The sequence below is a fragment of the Eschrichtius robustus genome, chromosome 3 (assembly GCF_028021215.1).
Source record: "Eschrichtius robustus isolate mEscRob2 chromosome 3, mEscRob2.pri, whole genome shotgun sequence".
Taxonomy (NCBI): Eukaryota; Metazoa; Chordata; class Mammalia; order Artiodactyla; family Eschrichtiidae; genus Eschrichtius; species Eschrichtius robustus.
In genome coordinates this window covers 155646300-155666189 of record NC_090826.1, presented here as the reverse complement: position 1 = coordinate 155666189, position 19890 = coordinate 155646300, and the positions used below count along the sequence as shown (strand labels likewise).

The 19890-nt window shown below is 41.0% G+C and overlaps 1 protein-coding gene across 4 annotated transcripts in view; it reads right to left on the bottom strand.

The window, feature by feature from the left end:
- Window positions 1-10837: 10837 nt before the first annotated feature.
- Window positions 10838-19890, bottom strand: part of MDM4 (MDM4 regulator of p53) — a 41618-nt gene continuing 32565 nt past the window's right edge. For all 4 annotated transcript variants that reach the window (XM_068541555.1, XM_068541556.1, XM_068541557.1 and 1 more), the window contains one exon: window positions 10838-18578. In XM_068541555.1, coding sequence (XP_068397656.1) covers window positions 18006-18578 — 573 coding nt within the window. In that variant the 3' untranslated portion in view covers window positions 10838-18005. The remainder of the gene's footprint in view (window positions 18579-19890) is intronic.

Here is a 19890-nt window from a genome sequence, read left to right as displayed (position 1 = left end):
AAAACACAGGGTGCCCTGCAGCTCAGAATCCAGAAGAAGCAAGGATTGCCCCAGCTATGGAAGGCACATTATGTGCCAGGCGACAACTCTCAGAGGTAGCTATTGTAAAACGGTAATTTTTTTTAAAGGTAACATCAAGATCTTTGTACAAATATAAAATTAACACATGTCAATGATATCATTTAACTCATCAATTAATGAGGGATCTAGTAAGATGTTACAACTGCTCAAAAGAGAATCCAAAAAGCAGATGTACGGAAGCCATCAGGAATGCTGCAATTAATTTACTTAACAGACACAACACTGGTCAATATCCACAGGGCAATAATTGACTGCATCTCCACTGGATACAATTTGTATTTTTATTGGCAAAATCATTTGCACTATGATCAGTTTTCTACAATTTACAGAGTGGTAAAAGAGCTCAAAGACAATGAAAGGCAAAGATAATCCAACGAGAAACTAGACAGGACACCCAATAACCTTTTTTGCCCATTTCAAAGTCTTTCACAACTTTTCCTAACATGATGACTATCCTCCTTTCACGACAAAGCAGAAACGACAGAGACGGGCACAGAAAGTGGAAAGGGAAAAGCCATCTAGTGCCAGCCCCATCGGAGTGCTGAGGAAGTCCATGACAAAGATGTCACATCTGGGATGAAATTAGGAAAATAAGAATGAGACAACTTTCTCATAAAGCTATAAGATTTTATTCAAAGGACCGTCCTTTATTAGAGATTATCTCCTTCACACTTCTGTGGCATTAAAATGTACTTTCCTTTACGAAAGGATGGCGGTAATATATGGTAGCAGTAGTTGTTCTTTTTTTTTTTTTCAATTTATTTATTTGGCTGCGCTGTGTCTTAGTTACGGCACACGGGATCTTCGTTGCAGCATGCAGGATCTCTTAGTTGCGGCATGCGGGCTCTTAGTTGTGGCATGCATGTGGGATCTAGTTCCCTGACCAAGGATCGAACCCTGGCCCCCTGCATTGGGAGTGCGGAGTCTTAACCACTGGACCGCCAGGGAAGTCCCGAGTAGTTGTCCTTTTTTTAATGTACGTGTTTGATGAAATAAAGGCTGGCAACCCTATGTAAGTCCCCATCTTAAAAAAAAAAAAACGTCATTTTTATTGCTGTGTTTTATTTTTAATTCCATTCATCTGCGATAGCCAAAATTCTGGAAACGCTGATCCTGTTCACAATTCTGAAATTTTGTGCTGTAGGTAAATTCCTTAAAGGATGATTCCTGAGCAATACTACCGAGGTCCCCTAGCCCATCAGAGTTCTCCTTGTAGTGGAGGATGGGAAGCTGATTTGGACAGGGCATCCAGATATGAGGCTGAATAGAGAAGGAAGAAGAAAATGATGACCCATGGTTTGACTCCCAGGGATGCCAGAGGGAGGTTAAGATGGAGGAGAGCTAGAAAGTCACCTTCCCTGGTGCTGGCCTCGGAATTCATTCTGTGCGTCGTGCTGCAGGCCTGTCAACAGCCTCTACCTACACCATCCTCCCTGCCCGTAGCAGAGAAATTTTTGAGGCTCAATAAAACCTGGCCTATGCTGGATGTGGTCCAGGAAGGATAGGCAACAGGGCTTGGGACCACCTCCCTTCTGAGAGCCCACCCTAAGGCCTAGGGTATAGGGATGTAAGCAAAGTCAGGAAGGAGAGGGGTTACAGACTTCTGAAGCCAACGACTGACTAGACCTGAGGACTGGAACAGAGATTTCCTGGCATGTTAGGTATTAACATTTGCAGCCTGGTTTTCAACTCCTCCATATCAGGAGTTTCGTTGGCAAAACCCTGCTGCCTCCCCCACATTTGCCTGCCCCGCTGCTACAAGTCGGAAACAGCAGAGGCGCTGCTTTTTTTTTTTTTTAACATCTTTATTGGAGTATAATTGCTTTACAATGGTGTTAGTTTCTGCTTTATAACAAAGTGAATCAGTTATACATATACATACGTTCCCATATCTCTTCCCTCTTGCATCTCCCTCCCTCCCACCCTCCCTATCCCACCCCTCTAGGTGGTCACAAACCACCGAGCTGATCTCCCTGTGCTATGTGGCTGCTTCCCACTAGCTATCTATTTTACGTTTGGTAATGTATATATGTCCACTGCTTTTAAAGGCACAGTGCTGCCCGCCAGAGAGCAAGATGCCCTGGCGGCCCCTTCCCAAAGATCAGGGAGGGCAGGCGCTGGAGTTTGGGGTTTCATTCCCATCACCGTCCAGAGGGGAAGGTGGGTTGAGTCCGAAAGAGGATCCACAGGCACAAGCATTCTGTGTGTCAAGCACTGCTCTTCCGAGTGCCTGCTTTCTGTTGGACTCACGGCAGAGAAAGAAAGCAGAGGGAAGGAGACAGTTCCCGAAGGTTTTCTTAAAAAGTGCATTTAAACTTAAGACTATAGTGCAGCTGAACAGCTGGATTGGAAAATTGGTTGTTTAGCTCTGCAGTCGGTGTCAGGGCCCACTGGCTGAGAGAGAATAAAAGCTGTTTGAGTTTGTAAACTGCCAATGCTATGAACCAAGGCAAAGGGCCTCTAGGGAGCGGGGACTCAGCGACCTCTTTTCCCCATTTCCACACATCAGGGGGAATGACAGCACTGAGCTAAGGAACCATTGCCAGGGGCCTGGGCTGGCAGCACGACAGGCAGTGGCCCTGCTCTAGAGTTTTCCTGTTCCCAGCTCTGCCTTTAAGGAATCACAGCCCCAGAATTCCAGAATCTCAGATCCAGAGGGGACCAGAGATTGCACAGAATGCCCGCTTCAGCTCCCTGGACAGATGGTCCCCTAGCACAGATGCCCAGTGCCCCAGGGAATGCTCACAACTCCTCTGCCCCGATGTTTGCCAGCTCAGATGGGTAGTAAATTTCCTTCTTGTGTGTGCTGAAACCCACATCCCTTCCACCAACCAGCATGGTGGGTATACCCCTTAAATGGGAATGGCCCCTCAGATGACCTGACCCACAGGTCACAGACTACTCAAATTCACCTGCAGGCATTTTTTTCTTGGCCTAACTAGTGCTTAAAACTCCTTTGTTAAATCCAATATTTACTCCAGCCCCTGCACTCCCTGTTGTCCCCTGGCCCAGCCACTTTCCTTGTCTGTGAGACCCGGCTGGTCTCCAGAGGTACACTCGGGGTTTTTGCAGTGACCCTATATGAAGAGCTTCCTTGGTCTAGTGTTCATTCCCTTCCTTTATAAATTAGCCTCTTCCCTTCCAGAGCTACACTCACCCCAGGGATTTCCTTCCTCTTGTCCTGCTCTTATCTCCATCTTGCGACCTTTATCAATATAAAACCAACCAAACCAGCAGAGCAATTTTACTATTCCTTTTCCTGTGCACGTGCATTTAAGTCAGTGGTTCCAATCAGCAGCAGTATCACCTCTACCCTACCTTCTGGGATTTGGGGAAACCGGGGGTGTTATCATAATGACTGGGGCAATTAATGCTTGGGGGCCAGAGATGCTAAGTATCCTGCTGTGCAAGGGATAGTCCCATTAAAAAAAAAAAAAAAAGCCACTAACCCTCTTGGAGAAACACTGATTTAAATGGAACTAGCTTAATTTTTTTCCTATATCTTTTATTTAACTTCTTTCTCTATGCCTCTTTAAAATGGGGATAACTTATTTCATTCGCATAACACTACATTTCTTTCATAGGGTTGTTGTGAAGATTACACAAGATAAAACAAAACAGATGCATGACACATCTGAGAACATAATAAATGTTAGTGATGATGGCTAATTTTAAAAAATTGAGTGGTGAGACAAGAACAGGTGTGTCTACCCATGGATCTGGAGTCTAGTCCTACTAGAATAGCTAGTCTGCCATTAACCAACCATGTAATTCTGACCATGGCATTTCTCCTCTCCAAACAATGAGGGGTTGTTCTAGATTTCTGGAGACCTGTTCTTCCCAAATATTCTATGGTTCTGTGTTACTAATATGATGCATGACATACCCTTCTGATTTTCTTTCAGGCTTTCCTAGCCTGGGCCAGCACTCCCAGGAACAATGTTGAAAGCTGACCTGAGGCTATATTTCCTCCTACATCAGATTAAAGGACAAAGAAGACAGGTAAAGAAGAAACAGTGTCTACAGGACAGATACACACAGGATATCATTTCTTCCCTGAAGTCTGTGATATTTTGAGGGAGGCTGTGTTGGCTGGTGGCCTCAACTTTTTCCAGTTGTCTCCCTTCCTCAAATGGAGAAAGAGCTTTCTCTCCAGAAAACATCCTTTTGTGCTGATCACTGGACTCTCACCACAAAGGGATTCAGGGAAGCAGCTTCTGAGGCTCAGCAGTGAGGCAGAGGCTCAGAAATAGATCCCCCCACCCTCCCTTCCCGCCTGCTAGAAGGAAGGCTGACCATGATTGGAGGCAAGAGGACATCAAAGGGAAAAAACAGCGGTTCAGCTCATTTGAATAAACCAGGAAGAAAGGAACTGCAATCGCTTATTATTGAGAGAATAATTCGTACCTAGGTTACATACAGTATGAGGAGATGGAGCATGGATGGTAGAAATTAACAAAATAAAAATCAGAAATATAATCTTCTTCGTGCCTGGTGTGGAGTTAGAGTACCATTTACTCCAAATTTCTTACTTCAGATTTCCCTCCTGGATATTTGAGGAATCTTACAAAAGATTCCTCCAAGCACCAGGAAGAAGAATATTCAAATAAGGCTGGAACCTAGGGTGTTATCCTCAGGCAGATTCAAGTATGCTGTTTTAATGGCAAAGGGACCTTCCTCTTAGATTTTATAGATTGCTGGGGCCCCCTGGTGGAAGATAAAGGTTACATCTGCTGGTTAAAGGCCACAGATTTGATTGGTCACTCACGTTTGAGGAAGCTGCAGCCCCCAGTTCTGAGGTAAGCAAGAGAAAGAGGAAATATCAGGTGCTAAGTATCTCACAGGCATTACTTCATTTGTCCCTTAACGCTCTGTTTTCTAGATCAGGGAGCTGCTCTGTTTTCTAGATCAGGGAGCTGAGGCTCAAAGACCCTAAGCGAACTGTCCGAGGTCACCTGCTAAATAGCTAACTGGCAATCCTAATTCAATGCCAAGGATTCCAGAACTCCTGATGGTCACAAATGTTTTAAATACAGACAACACACACACACACACACACACACACACACACAAGAAAAAGAACACAGATGCAGTTATCCCCAGAATGTGTGCCATATTTAGGTAACAGCTTTATCCAGTTTTAAGCAGTGTACTTTGCTGGAGTTTGAATTAAGGTTTTTCAACACAGTGCACCAGAAGTTTCATGTTTCTTTAAATTGATTTGAATACATGGCTTATTTCCCACTTTTTCTTTTAAAGGTTAATGATGAAGGGAAAAGAGCCGCAGAGGGAGAGGAAGCAAGATGGGGCTACCCAGACCAAATGTGTTAATTAGCCAAGCAATGCTTCATATCACTCCCCCTCTTTGGGTGTTGAAGAAAATGATCTTTAAGGACACGTTAACCTAAAAGATTTTTTTTGCACACCTTGCCCTAAACCTGAAATGACTGCTTACTCCTCTCTCCCTTCTTTTCTCCACCCCTGAAAGGTTTTCTGTGTGTGTGTATGTGTGTGGCAGAAACATTTGAGTATCTAACTGAAATCTAGGAGTCTAGTAGGACAAAGCAAAAAATCCATTCTTATCCTCATGACCTTGTCCCCAGCAATTGCCCACTGTTCCTCTCCCTCTCAAAACTTCCTATTATAATTATAGACTACAGCAGTGATTCTCAGAATGTGGTTCCTAGACCAGCAAAACCAGCATCACTTGGGAACCTGACAAATGCAGGGGCTTGGGCCCACCCACACATACTGGTCGGAACCTCTGGAACGAGGCCTAGCAATCTGCTGGCAAAGCCCTCCAGGTGACTATGATGCCTGCTAAGGATTGAAAGCTACTGCTCGAGAACAGGGTTCTTAACCTAGGGTCCACAGAGAGTGTTAGGGGGTCTAAAAGTTCCTTGGGTTTGCATGTAAAATTTTACGTATGTATTTACCCTTCCTCTGGAGAGAGGATCCAGAGCAGTCACCTCTTGACCCCGAACAAGTTATGGACGACTTACGACCCTATAACTCTGTTTCATGGTAAACATCCTCCTGCTTGCACCCACCAACTCTTCTCTTTCCTCCACTTCTTTACCTTAAAAGATACCTGGCTTTCCCCCAAAGAATCTTAGTGGTCATTTTCCCACACCTCATCGACCTTCAGTACAGGAGATGGGCCTCCCCTGTACTGCACCCCGACCATTATCCCTCTGCACATAAGTCTCTGCTCTTTTCAGACTTAAACGTATTCTTCTCTTTTCTCCTCCTTTATTATGTCATCTGCTGACCTTCCAGATACCTTCCCTCATTCATTATAGACTTTGGGTTCCTACAGTCCTGCCATCATCCTGGGTGATATCAACATCATATGAATGAATGATTCATCCAACACCCTAGCTTCACAGGACTGTCATTGACACATCAACATCAAAGAATTTCTCCCCCATAACACTTCAACCACTCACTGTGCCAGGCCTGGGACTTGCCCTTACCTGGGATTGTACCAGACGGCTAAGGCTGAGTTACAGTGTGGTAACAAACCCCCAAATCTTGGTGGTTTCCAATAAAACGTTTGTTTCTCTGCCCAATGCAGGACAGCTGCAGCTCTACTCCCTGTTCTCGCCAATCTTGGAGGCAGGTTGAAGAAGCAGCCCCCATTCTGGGGTGCGCTAGCCTTGTGCTGAGAGAAAGGAGCAGACTGGCCCCCTCAATGGTCCCCAAATCTCTCAGAAGTAACATGCTTCATTTCCACTCACATTTCACTGACAAGCCTGCTGCGAGAAAGGCAGGAAGCACAGTCCTCTCCAAGGCCTGGTGGAGAGAAGAGGCAGACGTCTTTGAAGTCTTACTAGGACATCAATCTCTCTCAGAACGTGGCAACCTGTCTCTTCTGCTCTCGGTCCACTCCTACTATGCCATTCTTCCAATTTCATTAAGGCTTTCCATTTCCTATCAGCCCCCTCCTGGAAATAGTGAGAGTAGATACCCTGAACACTTAGTCAGTGCTGACTTGACATCTGTTATCCCATGAGGTATCTGGGGCTTAGAGAAGTTACATAACCTGTCTTCACTTTCTTCTCATGATTGTCTAACAGATTAGAACCATCACTTCAACTATTAGGGAAACCGAAGGACCACGCAGAATCGCAAGCCCAGGTGGGACACATGAATGTGTAGTAACAGCAGTCTGCAAGTTGTGTGATTTTCCTCCTGAAGCACTCAGCAGCTGGACCTACTGGTTCTCAACCAGGGGCGATTCGCTCCTTAAGTGACATTTGCCAATGTCTGGAGACATTTTTGATGATCATAATTGGTTGGGCAGGGAGTGCTACTGGCTGCTGGCATCTAGTGAGTAGAGGCCAAGGATGCTGTTCAACATCCTCCAGTGCACAGGACACCCCTCCCCACAACAAAGAATTTTCCAACCCAAAATGTCAGTAGTGCCGAGGTTGAGAAACCCACGTCTAGAGATGGGGTAGTCTCAGGCACTTGTCTTGCAAAAGTTTCCTACTCTGTTCTCTCTCCTGTTCTCCAGAGCATCGGTTTCAGACCTTCTCCATTCTCTTCAAATTCTTATCCCAACTACATCCTCTATCATACTCAACTCTCTCCTTCCATGCTTTCAGCTACAGTCTTCTCAGATGCCATTGTTTCCTCACCTAAAGGCCCTTGCGTGTCTCCTCTTATCTGTGGCATTCTTCCCCACCTCTTCAAATTCCTATCCTGCCTTTAGATGTTTCTCATTTCTTCAAGGAGGTTGTTCCTAAACCCTTGATTAAATGAGGCCCCTCTTCTGTATTTCTCATAGCAGCATGTATTTTTCCAACATAATTCTTCACATAATAGTATGTGCTTAACTAGTTAGTTTCCCTAAGCCATGAGAGCAGGGTCCACATTCATCATCTTCACCACTGTATCCCCAGTACCTAGAAAGTATAAGATACATAATAGATACCTAATATTTACAGCCCAGGGCTTTCCTGAGCTCCTTTTCCATTTGAATCTCCTCAATGCACAAAATCAACACATCCAACTCATGATTTTTTTCCTACCTCATCACCACCACCAAAAACCTACACTTTTACCCATATTCTTTATCTCAATGAATGGCACCACCATCCACCAACTGTCCAAACCAACCTTGACACCTCCCTTTCCCTCACATCCACATTCATTCATGAAGTCTGTCACTTCCACCTTGACTTCTCTCAAATCCGTGCACTTCTTTTGGGTTTTTGTCTCAGACACAATGGTTTTAACTGCTGACTCTTCACTTCTTAGTTGCCTTGGACAGATTAATTTTGCTAAGCCTTAAATACCTCCTGGGATAATAGATGCCAAGTCAGCACATACTAAGTGTTCAGTAAATGTTACCTATTATTCTTTCCAGTTCCACTGCCATTGGCTTCGGAGTATCATCGTTTCCAGCCCAGATTGCTGCCACAGCCTAATTGTTCTCCCTGCCTCTGATCTAGCCAGCACTCCAGTCTCTTATCAACAATGTAGCCAGAATGATCTTTCAAAAATGCAAATGAGATCATGTCACACTCCTGCTTAAAATCCTTTGATGGCTATCCACTGCCTTCAGGATAAGGTTCAAACTTGTTAGCTTGGCTTATCACATCTTCCAGTCCCATTACCCAGCCCCTCCAACACTCCAGTCCCATCTCTCGTCACTTCTCCAGTCACATCGTTCGCTCCAGTTATGCGGAACAACTTTATGTTCCCAAACAAGCCATTCTCTTACCTGCAGTACTTTCATTACTGCTTCCTCAGCCCATGTGGAAACTGTCTTCTGTCCCTAACTTGACTGGTAGACTGTTAGGCAACTTGAGGGAGCTTCCTTATTCACTGTGGTATTCCCAGTACCAGGCAGGCTCTGGCTCCTATTAACCCTTAATAACTTTATTGAACGAATTTAACTCTTATCCTTTATTTTGAAAAGAAAGCAAAAGGAAAACATTAATCAAATGAATTTAGGGTTGGAGATGTACATAGCAAGATTATCCCTGTATCCCCAAACTTGTAATGACCTGAAATCTTTCTAATAGCACTAATGCTTTTTATACCTTTAGAGGTTGGATTTGAGCAAATTCTAGCAAACAAGCACTGGCTAGGCATTCGTCTGCTAATGACAGATTAGCTCAGTTACTAGTTTCAGCTTGCCTTCTTCTAGCCTCAAGACTACATTCAATAAGGATGATAAATCTGCAGTACCAGGAATCAAGGTGAGTAGGATACAAAACCCAGGAAACAAAACATGGTATGCAGTTGTTATTATTAAAAAGTAACTTTTGGGACTTCCCTGGTGGCGCAGTGGTTAAGAAGCCGCCTGCCGATGCAGGGGACACGGGTTCGATCCCTGGTCCAGGAAGATCCCACATGCTGCAGAGCAACTAAGCCTGAGCGCCACAACTACTGAGCCTGCGCTCTAGAGCCGTCAGCCACAACTACTGAAGCCTGCGTGCCTAAAGCCTGTGCTCCGCCACTATAGAAGCCACCGCAATGAGAAGCCTGCGCACCGCAACAAAGAGTAGCCGCTGCTCCCCACAACTAGAGGAAGCCCGTGTGCAGCAACAAAGACCCAACGCAGCCAAAAAATAAACTAAAAAAAAAAATAACTTTTTTTAAGAAGTCACAAAACATGGGAATGGTTGTGTGGACACAGAAGCTGGCCTCATCCTTGTCTCTAATGCTCCTCTTGCTTTGTTTTCATTTTTAAAATGCCATCCCTACTCTTTCCACTCTCTCTCCCACCCCACCCCCAGGCCTCCTCATACAGGTGTATACTACTTACCTCTAGGGGGATATCATTTGTATGGCAGCGTATGAAAGGTGCGCCCAAAAGTTGTGCAGTGAGCACCAATCTGTGCCTACTGTGTGACAGCCGTAAGCTCAGGACAACTGACCAGATGCTTTACCCACCTTAATGGCCTCAGCTACCAGGGAATGATCTTTTGAAAAGCATGTGGGCTAGCCAAACTCTTTATGGGAAGGTTCGCTTTTCTTTGATATCCCTCCAAAGAACAGAACCTGGGGTTCACAGACCAGTTTCAATGAAGCTCCTGAAAATGAATATAAAATGTTGTACTTTTTTAATGAGATTTCATAAGTTTCATTAGCTTTTCAAGGAGGGCTATATTCCCAAAGTTTAGGATCCACTGCTAGAGACCCTAGCACATGCTAGGCATACAAGTAATCATTGCGTACTTTGTGACAAGCCCTCAGTACCTTTCACACTAGCCCCAATTCAAAAACACAACAAAATAGAACTCTGCACTTGGCACCTCTTCATAAACTCAATAGAGGCAAATCCACTGTCACCGTTTGAAATCTCTTCAGTAGCAAAGAGGGTGGTGGACAGGTTGATATATTCATGGGTTCAGAAGAGTTTGGCAGTCTTGGGCCAAGAAGAGGGCTTGCCTTAAATCATTCTAGACATGCAGGTGCTACTGTATCTGCTCTAATTGTCAAGGGCTCTAGTGGGGGAAACTCCACAACTCACTGCCTTAGCTCAATGCTAAAAGTACTCTGCAAAATTTTGAGGTTTCCTTCAAGATTGGGAGCCTAAAAACGAAATACAGCAATTACTCTAATAGTTAACTGTGTGTATGTTGATTGGAGGTGGGGGGTGATTAAAAATTGTTGTTTTTGAGTACAATAACTTCTATTTATTCTCTTCATTCCTGTCAGACCAAAGACTATATAAAGACAGAAGACAAGATTTTGCTACATACAAAAACAATTACATATTTCCCCAATAATGACACCATTAAATGGCAAAATGAAAAATATTTAATACACAAAAAAAGCACAACAGAATCAACAGATATTAAAAGCATTACATAGTGCAAACACCAAAAAGATACAGAGCTATTAACTTAGTGGTGCTTATAAAGATTAGGCAAGAACTCATGAAAATATCTCCTTTTCTCATTTGGTGGGCTGGTCACTATTCAGTTATTTTAAATTGCCTTTTTCTTCCCATTTTATGAAACCACATTTCCTACTCCTATTAATTATGACTACCTAATCAGATACGTTATTTGGAAAATTGCATGCTTTCTGTATACCGACTGCATTTTATGCCATCTACTCAAGTGCATGTAAGACAGAATTTTTTATACCAAGACCACAGCAAGGCAGTTGTAGCTACTAGCCAAATCTACACACACACTTCTCTCAGAACCTAGAGGCAGAACTCTTCTAGACAAGAGCTCATGTCAAGCAAAGGATATCTGAGCTAGAGGCATGGGTAAAAGGAAGCAATATAGGCTCTGCTAGGCAGGCACAAAGGGGAGTTCGTGCTCAGCTTCCAGGACATGAGGTATTCTGAATATATACCCCAGAGCTTGGTCTACCAAAAGCGTGACAACTTCTAGTATCTTATTCAAGGCAATTAGAGGTTCTATTGCGCTCCCACACTTAATCCCCACAACAAACTATGAGGTAGAAAGAGCAGTATGTGGACTCATTATACAGATGAGAAAAATTGAGGCTTAAGAAGGTCAAGACTGGGACTCACCATGGTGGAATAATCTTACTCCTTATCTCTATCCAAGAGGCACTTAACAGCGCCTAGCTATAGACTAGGAGAGAGTTCTATTCAAGAGGCTGCCTTGCCAAGTGCTGAGGAAGCCAGAAACATTTCATTCCTCCTTTAAAACATGTTCTGTAACTTTCTAAAGGGGGAAAGAAAAAACCAAAGGAGACATTTTGATTCTTTATGAAAAAGGAAGTGGAAAAAATGAGGCAAACTGTAGGGAACAAAATGTACACATTGCTATATTTAAAATGGACAACCAACAAGGACCTACTGTATAGCACAGGGAACTCTGCTCAATGTTATGTGGCAGCCTGGATGGGAGGGGACTTTGAGGGAGAATGGGTACATGTATATGTATGACTGAGTCACTTTGTTGTGCACCTGAAACTATCACAACTTTATTAACTGGCTATATACTCCAATATAAAATAAAAAGTTTAAAAATAAATAAATAAAATGGATAACCAACAGAGACCTATTGTATAGCACAGGGAACTCTGCTCAATATTATTTAACAACCTAAATGGGAAAAGACTTTGAAAAAGAACAGATACATGTATAACTGAATCACTTTGCTGTACACCTGAAACACACTGTTAATCACCTATACTCCAAAATAAAATACAGTTAAAAATTAATAATAATCTTCCTGTAGGAAGAGGACAGGCTGACCTCAATTTCTAAATGCTGAGACAATAGGGGAACTAAATCCCCTGTTGCCCCATCATACACACAAATCCTCAACTACCGTTGTTTTATACTAGATGGTAGTTCTGATGTCACATCTTTCCTTCTTATTGCTAGAATCTACCACCTAACTCTGCAAAAGAAACAATCCCCAGGACTGGCTGGAAAAGAGGAACCTTATCTAAAGATACTGTAGTTACAACCACCCAAGGGGCAACACAGAAGGCCTTTGGTATAAAAGCAATATCCAGAAGTAGATAATAACTTTGAACTCCAAGAAAAAAGAGCAACAGGATGGAAGGAAGGAAGGGGAAAATGTCTGACATCAAAGTACTTACTGTTTAAAAAAAAACAAAAATGCCTTAGGATAAGAAATTAGATGCTCTAATAAACTGTTATAAATAATGTCAATTTGCCAAATTACAGCAACTATTCGAGAAAGGAGTTGCTCTGACAGCACTATTTGGCCCTTTTTAGGATCCTTGACCCATCCTGCCCCAAGAAATGAGGAGTTCTACTTGCTGTGCCACGTTCCCAGAAGACATTTAATAAAGATCCTGAAAGAAGGAAAACAATCTGAAGCAGCAGCATCTTGGATTTCAGATAAGCTACCAAGATATACTAACTACCTCTTTCTGCAGATACACTTCTTTCTCTGTAACATTTCAGTCATTCAAAAGGCTCTTGAAAGAAGTACAGTAAACCCAAGTGTAGGTTTATTATATGTTCTTTAACAATGCCACATTCACCAATAGTAGAATTATTTGGGATTGCACGTTCATTGCATTAAAAGATCTCAAAATGCTAATAGGACATTCTCCCATAGGAGAGAAGAGGTCTGTGGCTCTTAAAGAAAGAATATAGCGATGGCAAACAAGGAAAGCTCTGTCAACAAAAAGGATATCTCAAGGCCATCTGGAAAACTGTCTTCAGATTAGGTCTGGGGAGCTACTTGAACCACTACCTCAGATAATCCTCATTTCCAGTTTAGCTTCAGGGTCCTCTATATTCCTCCTCAGCTAACCACAGAACTGGGAAATTCCAGCGAAGTAATCTCGGCATAGCGTATGGCAGTGCAAAATTTCAGACATTTGTAAACACTGTACATGTTACTTTTGGCACAGGGGAGAGCTTGCAGGTTCCTTTATCTTTGAAGTACAGATTGTAAACACAGCCAGTCCACAGACATTTTTAGCAAAAGCTTTAACAGTCTTGATAGTGTGTGTGCACACATGTAAACCCATGAATGGGAGATCTGTCAAAATGAATTCTTTAGGACATGGGCCTGAATAATTTAAGCAGGTATCTGGCTAAATGGAAAACAACAGATTCACAGTATCTAAAATCATATACTTTCAGAAGTTCATATAACTCTCTGTAGGAAAAAAATCAAATAGCTGGTTAACAGGTTTCCTCCTTTCTAAAGAAAACCAAGAGGTAACACTACAATAGCTTTGTAGAACGCGAGATCTTAACATTTACTAATTTCTCAGTGACTGTCAAAGGAGCCAACATTGCATCGAACTGACATTAAAAAAGTTCACAAATGATCCTGACCTTTAACAATAAATTCTTACAAAGAAAATAATGTCCCACAAAGCATTACATACATCTAAATATACATAAATTATTATTAAAACACAACTGAGTATTTCAAATGCTTGGCAGTGATTCAATCTTATATTATACAACTTCATGGCAGTTTGGAAGCTGGCCTGGCTGGACACTGACCACCGTTCAAGCCTAGGACTGGGAACCTATGATATTCCATAGATGGACTGTGAAGAAATGCTTATCAGTTTAAAGCCTGGATCTACGATTTTTATAAAGTCTGATTTAAGTATTAAATACAAAAGCATACCAAACATTATAATTACGGTGCAAGTAAAATGAGCTAACAGTAAGAGACGGAAGACATTTTTAGCTATAATCTAGAAATTCACTGCTTTTCTAAGGATTTGTCATTTCTGCTCTGAACATTTTGTCTGGGATAACATGGTCATAAATATTAATTTACATAACTAAAATAAGAAATTTAATGCTAATGTGGGATGATTTCATTAATCACAAGTCTATGGCATGATGCAGCGGAAACAATAAACTCCACTGACACCTACTTTAACAGATCCTTTCCTCACAATTAAGATTTCAAGCCAAGCATGGCTTACCTATAACTAGGAAGACCATAATAATTTAATGTCCAAAAGAAGACATTTGAGAGTGAAAGGGGAGCAACAAAGATGAACTGGATAGGATGCTGAAAAATAGGGGTAAACTGGCACTGTCTCCAGAAAACCAGAGTACATAGTCACCCTAACTACAAAATAAATGACAGTGTTTGGAAGTCAAGAGTTTCATCATCACATAGCAGTAAACTATGAAGTCTTCAAATACAAACCATGTCTTGCTTATCTGTACCGCAGTGACATTGAAAAAAAGAACAAAATCAAAAACAGATCAAGAAGATGGCTTAAAGATTCTTGTGGGTGAAGAATTGCTCTGATAGTTCTATTTGGCCCTTTTTAGGATCCCTGACCCATCCTACCCCAAGAAACAAGGAGTTCTACTCGCTGTGCTATGCTCCCAGATGACATTTAATAAAGATCCTGGATGACGGAAAACAATCTGCGGATGCAGCATCTTAGATTTCAGATAAGCTACCAAGAAACACTACCTACCTCTTTCTACAGATACACTTCTTTCTCCTTAATATTTCAGTCATTCAAAAGGCTCTTGATAGAAGTAGAGTAAACCCAAGTGTACATTTATTGTAATACTTTCAGCTCAAATGCGCAGCTTAAGATCTTCTAAGTAAAGTACTTACTGCTAATGGGGACAGAAAAAACTAAGGTGACCCAAGGGGAAAAGAAAGTAAGTAGAGTAGCATAAGAGGATTCTGTGCTAGGCAAGGATGCACCAAATTAGCATCAAACATCTACACACAAATAAAAATTTAAAATTTTTTCTTATTTAAGTTTTCTAAAAAACTGCAACTTTATAAGGAATCAGAGGGTACAAGTGCAGATCCCAGCGCTCCCTGCTCCTTCTTTGAGTTATCACTTGCAAAAGCAATTAACTGGCAAAAATAAAACAAAATCGAGGGCTATCAAACTATTATGAAGAGAGTAATGGTGGGGGGGGGGGAATTAGGGTAGAAAATTATTTAACTTTCTAAATATTTAGAGCATTTACCATAGTCTAACAACACACTGAACAGTCTAACAAAACACTGAACTTGAAGAACAGGTTCTACTTATTGGGGGAAAAAACCCTTGTCTCTAATGCCCGGAGAGAGCCAGAGACCTGAGTTTCATTCCCCGAGAAGAAAAAATACTGGAGAAAAGAGTTCAGGTTCCTCTGCCATCTTTACTTGTCTTCCCAATGGGAGGAGTAACTTATCTGATTATATAAGAGAGCTTGACATTTACTGTGCCTTTTCTCTTTGGGGGAGAAAGGGTTACAAGTCTCTGTTCTCTCTGAGGTCCTATTTTGGCTGCAACTCATATTCTCCAATAATATTTTAAGGTTATTAGTTGTTCCAAATTCAATAAGCACCATCATTTAACAAATAATGAGAAGCAAGCAAGTATGGTTTAAAGGTTTACTGCAAGAGACTTAGATTCTAGTAATAGCTCTATCACTAGCTGTGACTTTCAGCAGTCATTTATCCTTTCAGCCTCATGTGCAAAATAAAAGGGGGTTGAGTAAATGAGTGCATTCTAATTTTAAAGTTCTATGAGTTTAACAAAACTTCTCTAGAAATTAAATACAATGCTAAACAAAGGGATCTTGTTCTACTTCTTGTACCTGAAAACACCCTTCCGTCTAGGGCATGGCAGGGCTTCCACAAAAGTGTGGTTTGTGAACAACTTGCGTCAGCTTCCAGAAACACTTGTTCAAATAGAAATCCCTGGCCCAGACCTCAGGGATCAAAGAGTCTGTGTGTGCGCGCACTCCTGTGAGTGTATGCACGTGTGTGTGTTTGGGGCCGGGAGTTGAGATGGGCGTGTAACAAGCAACACAGGTGATTCTTATGATCCTTAAAATTGATAATTCTAGGGCCTTGGTTTTCAAAATGGCTACATTCATACCGGTACCCAGGCATACACCAAGATTTTTTCCACAAGGAAAGCAGACAAGAATATCTGTAAAGAAAACAACTTAAAGATCTTCAATTTCCATATGTATTATCCTAAGATTTACGTGATCAGACAAGGCCTCTTCAGAGCTATCATTTCTCTTTAATTACTTTCCTTTTCACAACTGCTATACTGTTTTCAGAAGAAAGGCTGCCTCTCACCCACCTAAAATCTTACTATGGGGCATTGCCTCAGGATGTAGAAAACCTCAGAGGCATCAAACAAAAAGACAAAAAACCCCTAGCAGACTCCCAAGAGACAGGAGGAAAGAGTAAAGCAAAGAGAGCTTTGGTTAAAAACTGTGTGCCTTATCTTTTTTAGAACTGTCATTGAGAAGAGGTTGTGCCATAGATGTATATAATACATTTAACTGAATTAAAAATAAAGTCAAACACTTTGACTGAAAATGAAATCTGATTTGGCTGATTAGTTTTATAATGAGAATAAGCTTTGCCAGTTTATATGACCCAACTTTTTCTATAAATTCAATCAGCTAAATCTACAGCTCCAAGGTTTGGGCAAAAATATCTTTAAAGGACATCTACAATATACTGGATGATACATCCTCTGTAAGTACTTAAATTTATTTTAAAAATTTAGAAGTCAAATTAAACATGTGCAAAAGGAAAACTAATAGAATGTGAAAGCCATGAAATGGTGGAGGAACTGCCTGGAAAGCGGCACAAGAGAACATTCTGAGGTGACAGAAATGTTCTATTAGAAGGGAACACTTTGTTTGCTAATTATACCTCAATTTTTAAAGTATGCAAAAAGTCATAAATACTTTTTCAAAATTCTTTTTGAGGTACATTAGCAAAAATGTTTGCTACCACTGTTCTAGGCACTTTACAAAAATATTGGTTCCTCTGAACAATGCAACATAAAGTGATCTACTTTATACATAAATTACTTATGTTTTTTCGTTGTTAGCTTTAATGTTTTTCTAATAGCCATCTTGGATTTTGAGGCCTAAGAACATTCCCTAACAGAAAAGAAGAGTAAGGAATAAAATTAACTAAAGAAATGATAAATCTTCAAGTAATTTGATAAATCAAAGAATGAATGTATTTCTATTTGTACTGGTAGTTGCTCCCTCCCAGATCCTCATCTTCTTTTTTTTTTTAAATTACTTTCTTTTTTTGATATCATTTTTTTTTTTTTTTTTTTAATATTTACTTCTTTATTTGGCTGCACCAGGTGGGAATCTTCGCTGTGGCATGCAGGATCTAGTTCTCCCACCAGGGATCAAACCAGGCCCCCTGCATTGGGAGCGTGGAGTCTTAACCACTGGACCACCAGGGAAGTGCCAGATCCTCATCTTTGAAGACAGAATGAAGTGATTAACTTCTCTTTTAATGTTAATGGAGTCTCCAAATTGATAATCTAGCTCGAAAGAACTTATTATCAAATTCCATGTAAGTTTAGAAGCAAAAATATGTCCTAGAGCATAAATGTTTCCATGAATAAATGAAAGTATGAAATGGGTCACACTGAGTAGAGATGCTCAATACTGACATTTTGATATATGACCAGGCCCTGTTAATATTTGTCTGCAATTATTGATTCAGCTATGCTATAAAAACCTTAATAACCAACTGAATCTCCTTCTTGCAAATAGGACATGAAGCCCCAGCCTTCTTTAATCTTCTAGCACAATGAAAACAAGTGACAAGATGGCCTGTCCTCCCATGAATTATGTTCCCATCTCGTGGTCTTTTCTCACATAGACTACATGGCTTCAAGAGATTCTGGCAATCCTCCATGTTTTCTGTATCTGTTCTCTGTTCAAAAAGGTTATCTGATTGTTCTCCCATGCTTGATATGGTCTCTTGGCTTTCAGAACTATGAGCCAAATCCAAGAATTCCACTGAGTTGCAGGGACCAAAAAGTTTGGAGTTTTCTTCCTTTACATATATATCTTTAGGTCTAACAACTGGAGCTGATATGGTTCTTCTGCAGTCAGGAACATCAATTCCTTCATTTTCTTGCTTTTCAGGTATGGCAGTGATATCAGACGTGGAGAGAGAATGGGTTAACTTAGAACAATCTGAATACCAATCCTTCCTCAAGGCCCAGCAACGAAAACAGTACCTCTTGCTTGGAGAGTTAAATTTCTTGCACTCAGTACACTGCCACTCATCCTACAAAGACAAGTGCAGTCAATTAATACTCACTCAGTGGAGAACATGATGCTGAGAAAAAGGGAAAGTAGGCCAAATTCTCATCATCTCACACTAAGCTAGTAAGAATCCAGACATTCCACACCAGTGGTCTAGCTTAGAACTTGAACAAAGTCTGTGGCTACGTGTAAATAAGTCTTGAGAAGTTTTAAAACGATAGTGACATAATTGCCATTTCAAACCAAAATTTGATGTAGCTAATCTTTTAAAAAAAGTTAAATCATTTTAGCTTTCTATTTAGTCTGGGTAGAATTTACATTGTTTGCTTTTCCCCACTGCCTTCTTTTTAGGTCATTTTTCTTTGTATAACTTACTCTTTTATTGAGCAAGAGGCTAAAGAATGAAGAAAAGATAATTCTGTCATTCTTTCCTACTAATTAAGAAATGTTATAAAATTTGTCAACAAGGAAGCTAAAATTAAAATGAAATTTGAAAACTACTACATTTACTCATGCTCTCTCACTGCTCTCAGGATCACAGGTAGCTAATTGTATGCCTAAATCACATTCTCTGAAAAATGAATGTTCTTGTCCTTGAATGCCAAGTAATTTTTTTCCTACTTCTCCATGTTCAAATTAGGAGATACCAGAGCTCAATGAATTTCAAATGCCTTTCTTAATTCAAAGGTAGCTACCTGGAACTAGTCAAGAGTATTTAATGTGGATAATTGCCTGGCTTTGACAGGATCAATGACTTGACACATGCTGACTTGATTACTTTCAGAACGAAGGCCAAGCACTTCAAGTTTAGAAGTCATAACTCAACTGCCTATACTGAGAGGCAGGGACACAACCATTTGTTAAACTGGGATGTTCTCCAGAGAGCCTCAGAACATTCTTGCCAGTTTAAGATCCTCAGATCTCATCTGAAATGCTATACAAATACCCAAAGGAACTTCAAAGACTTGGAATTCATATTTGATGGTGTGTCACAGTCTAATTGGCATCACTTTTCTTTTTTAGTAGTACATAAAATAATAGGGCTTATTAAATTCCATGGCATCTCTGAATTGATGAAATATAGTCTATTTGCTTAATAGGTTTTCTGGGCCCAAGTAGCCTCAAAAGTCCGATTAAGATGGAAACACTTATCTCTGCTACTTTTATTATGGTCAAGAACACTTAATGGACCAATATATCCCACCTTATTACTTAGCTATGCACAAATAATTTGCAATGAATTACCATAATGGTTAGCAGTGGTGGGGTGTGAGCTAGGGGGAAGGATCAACACTAGAGACAACCTAAAATTTTTATATCCTTAAACAGCAAAA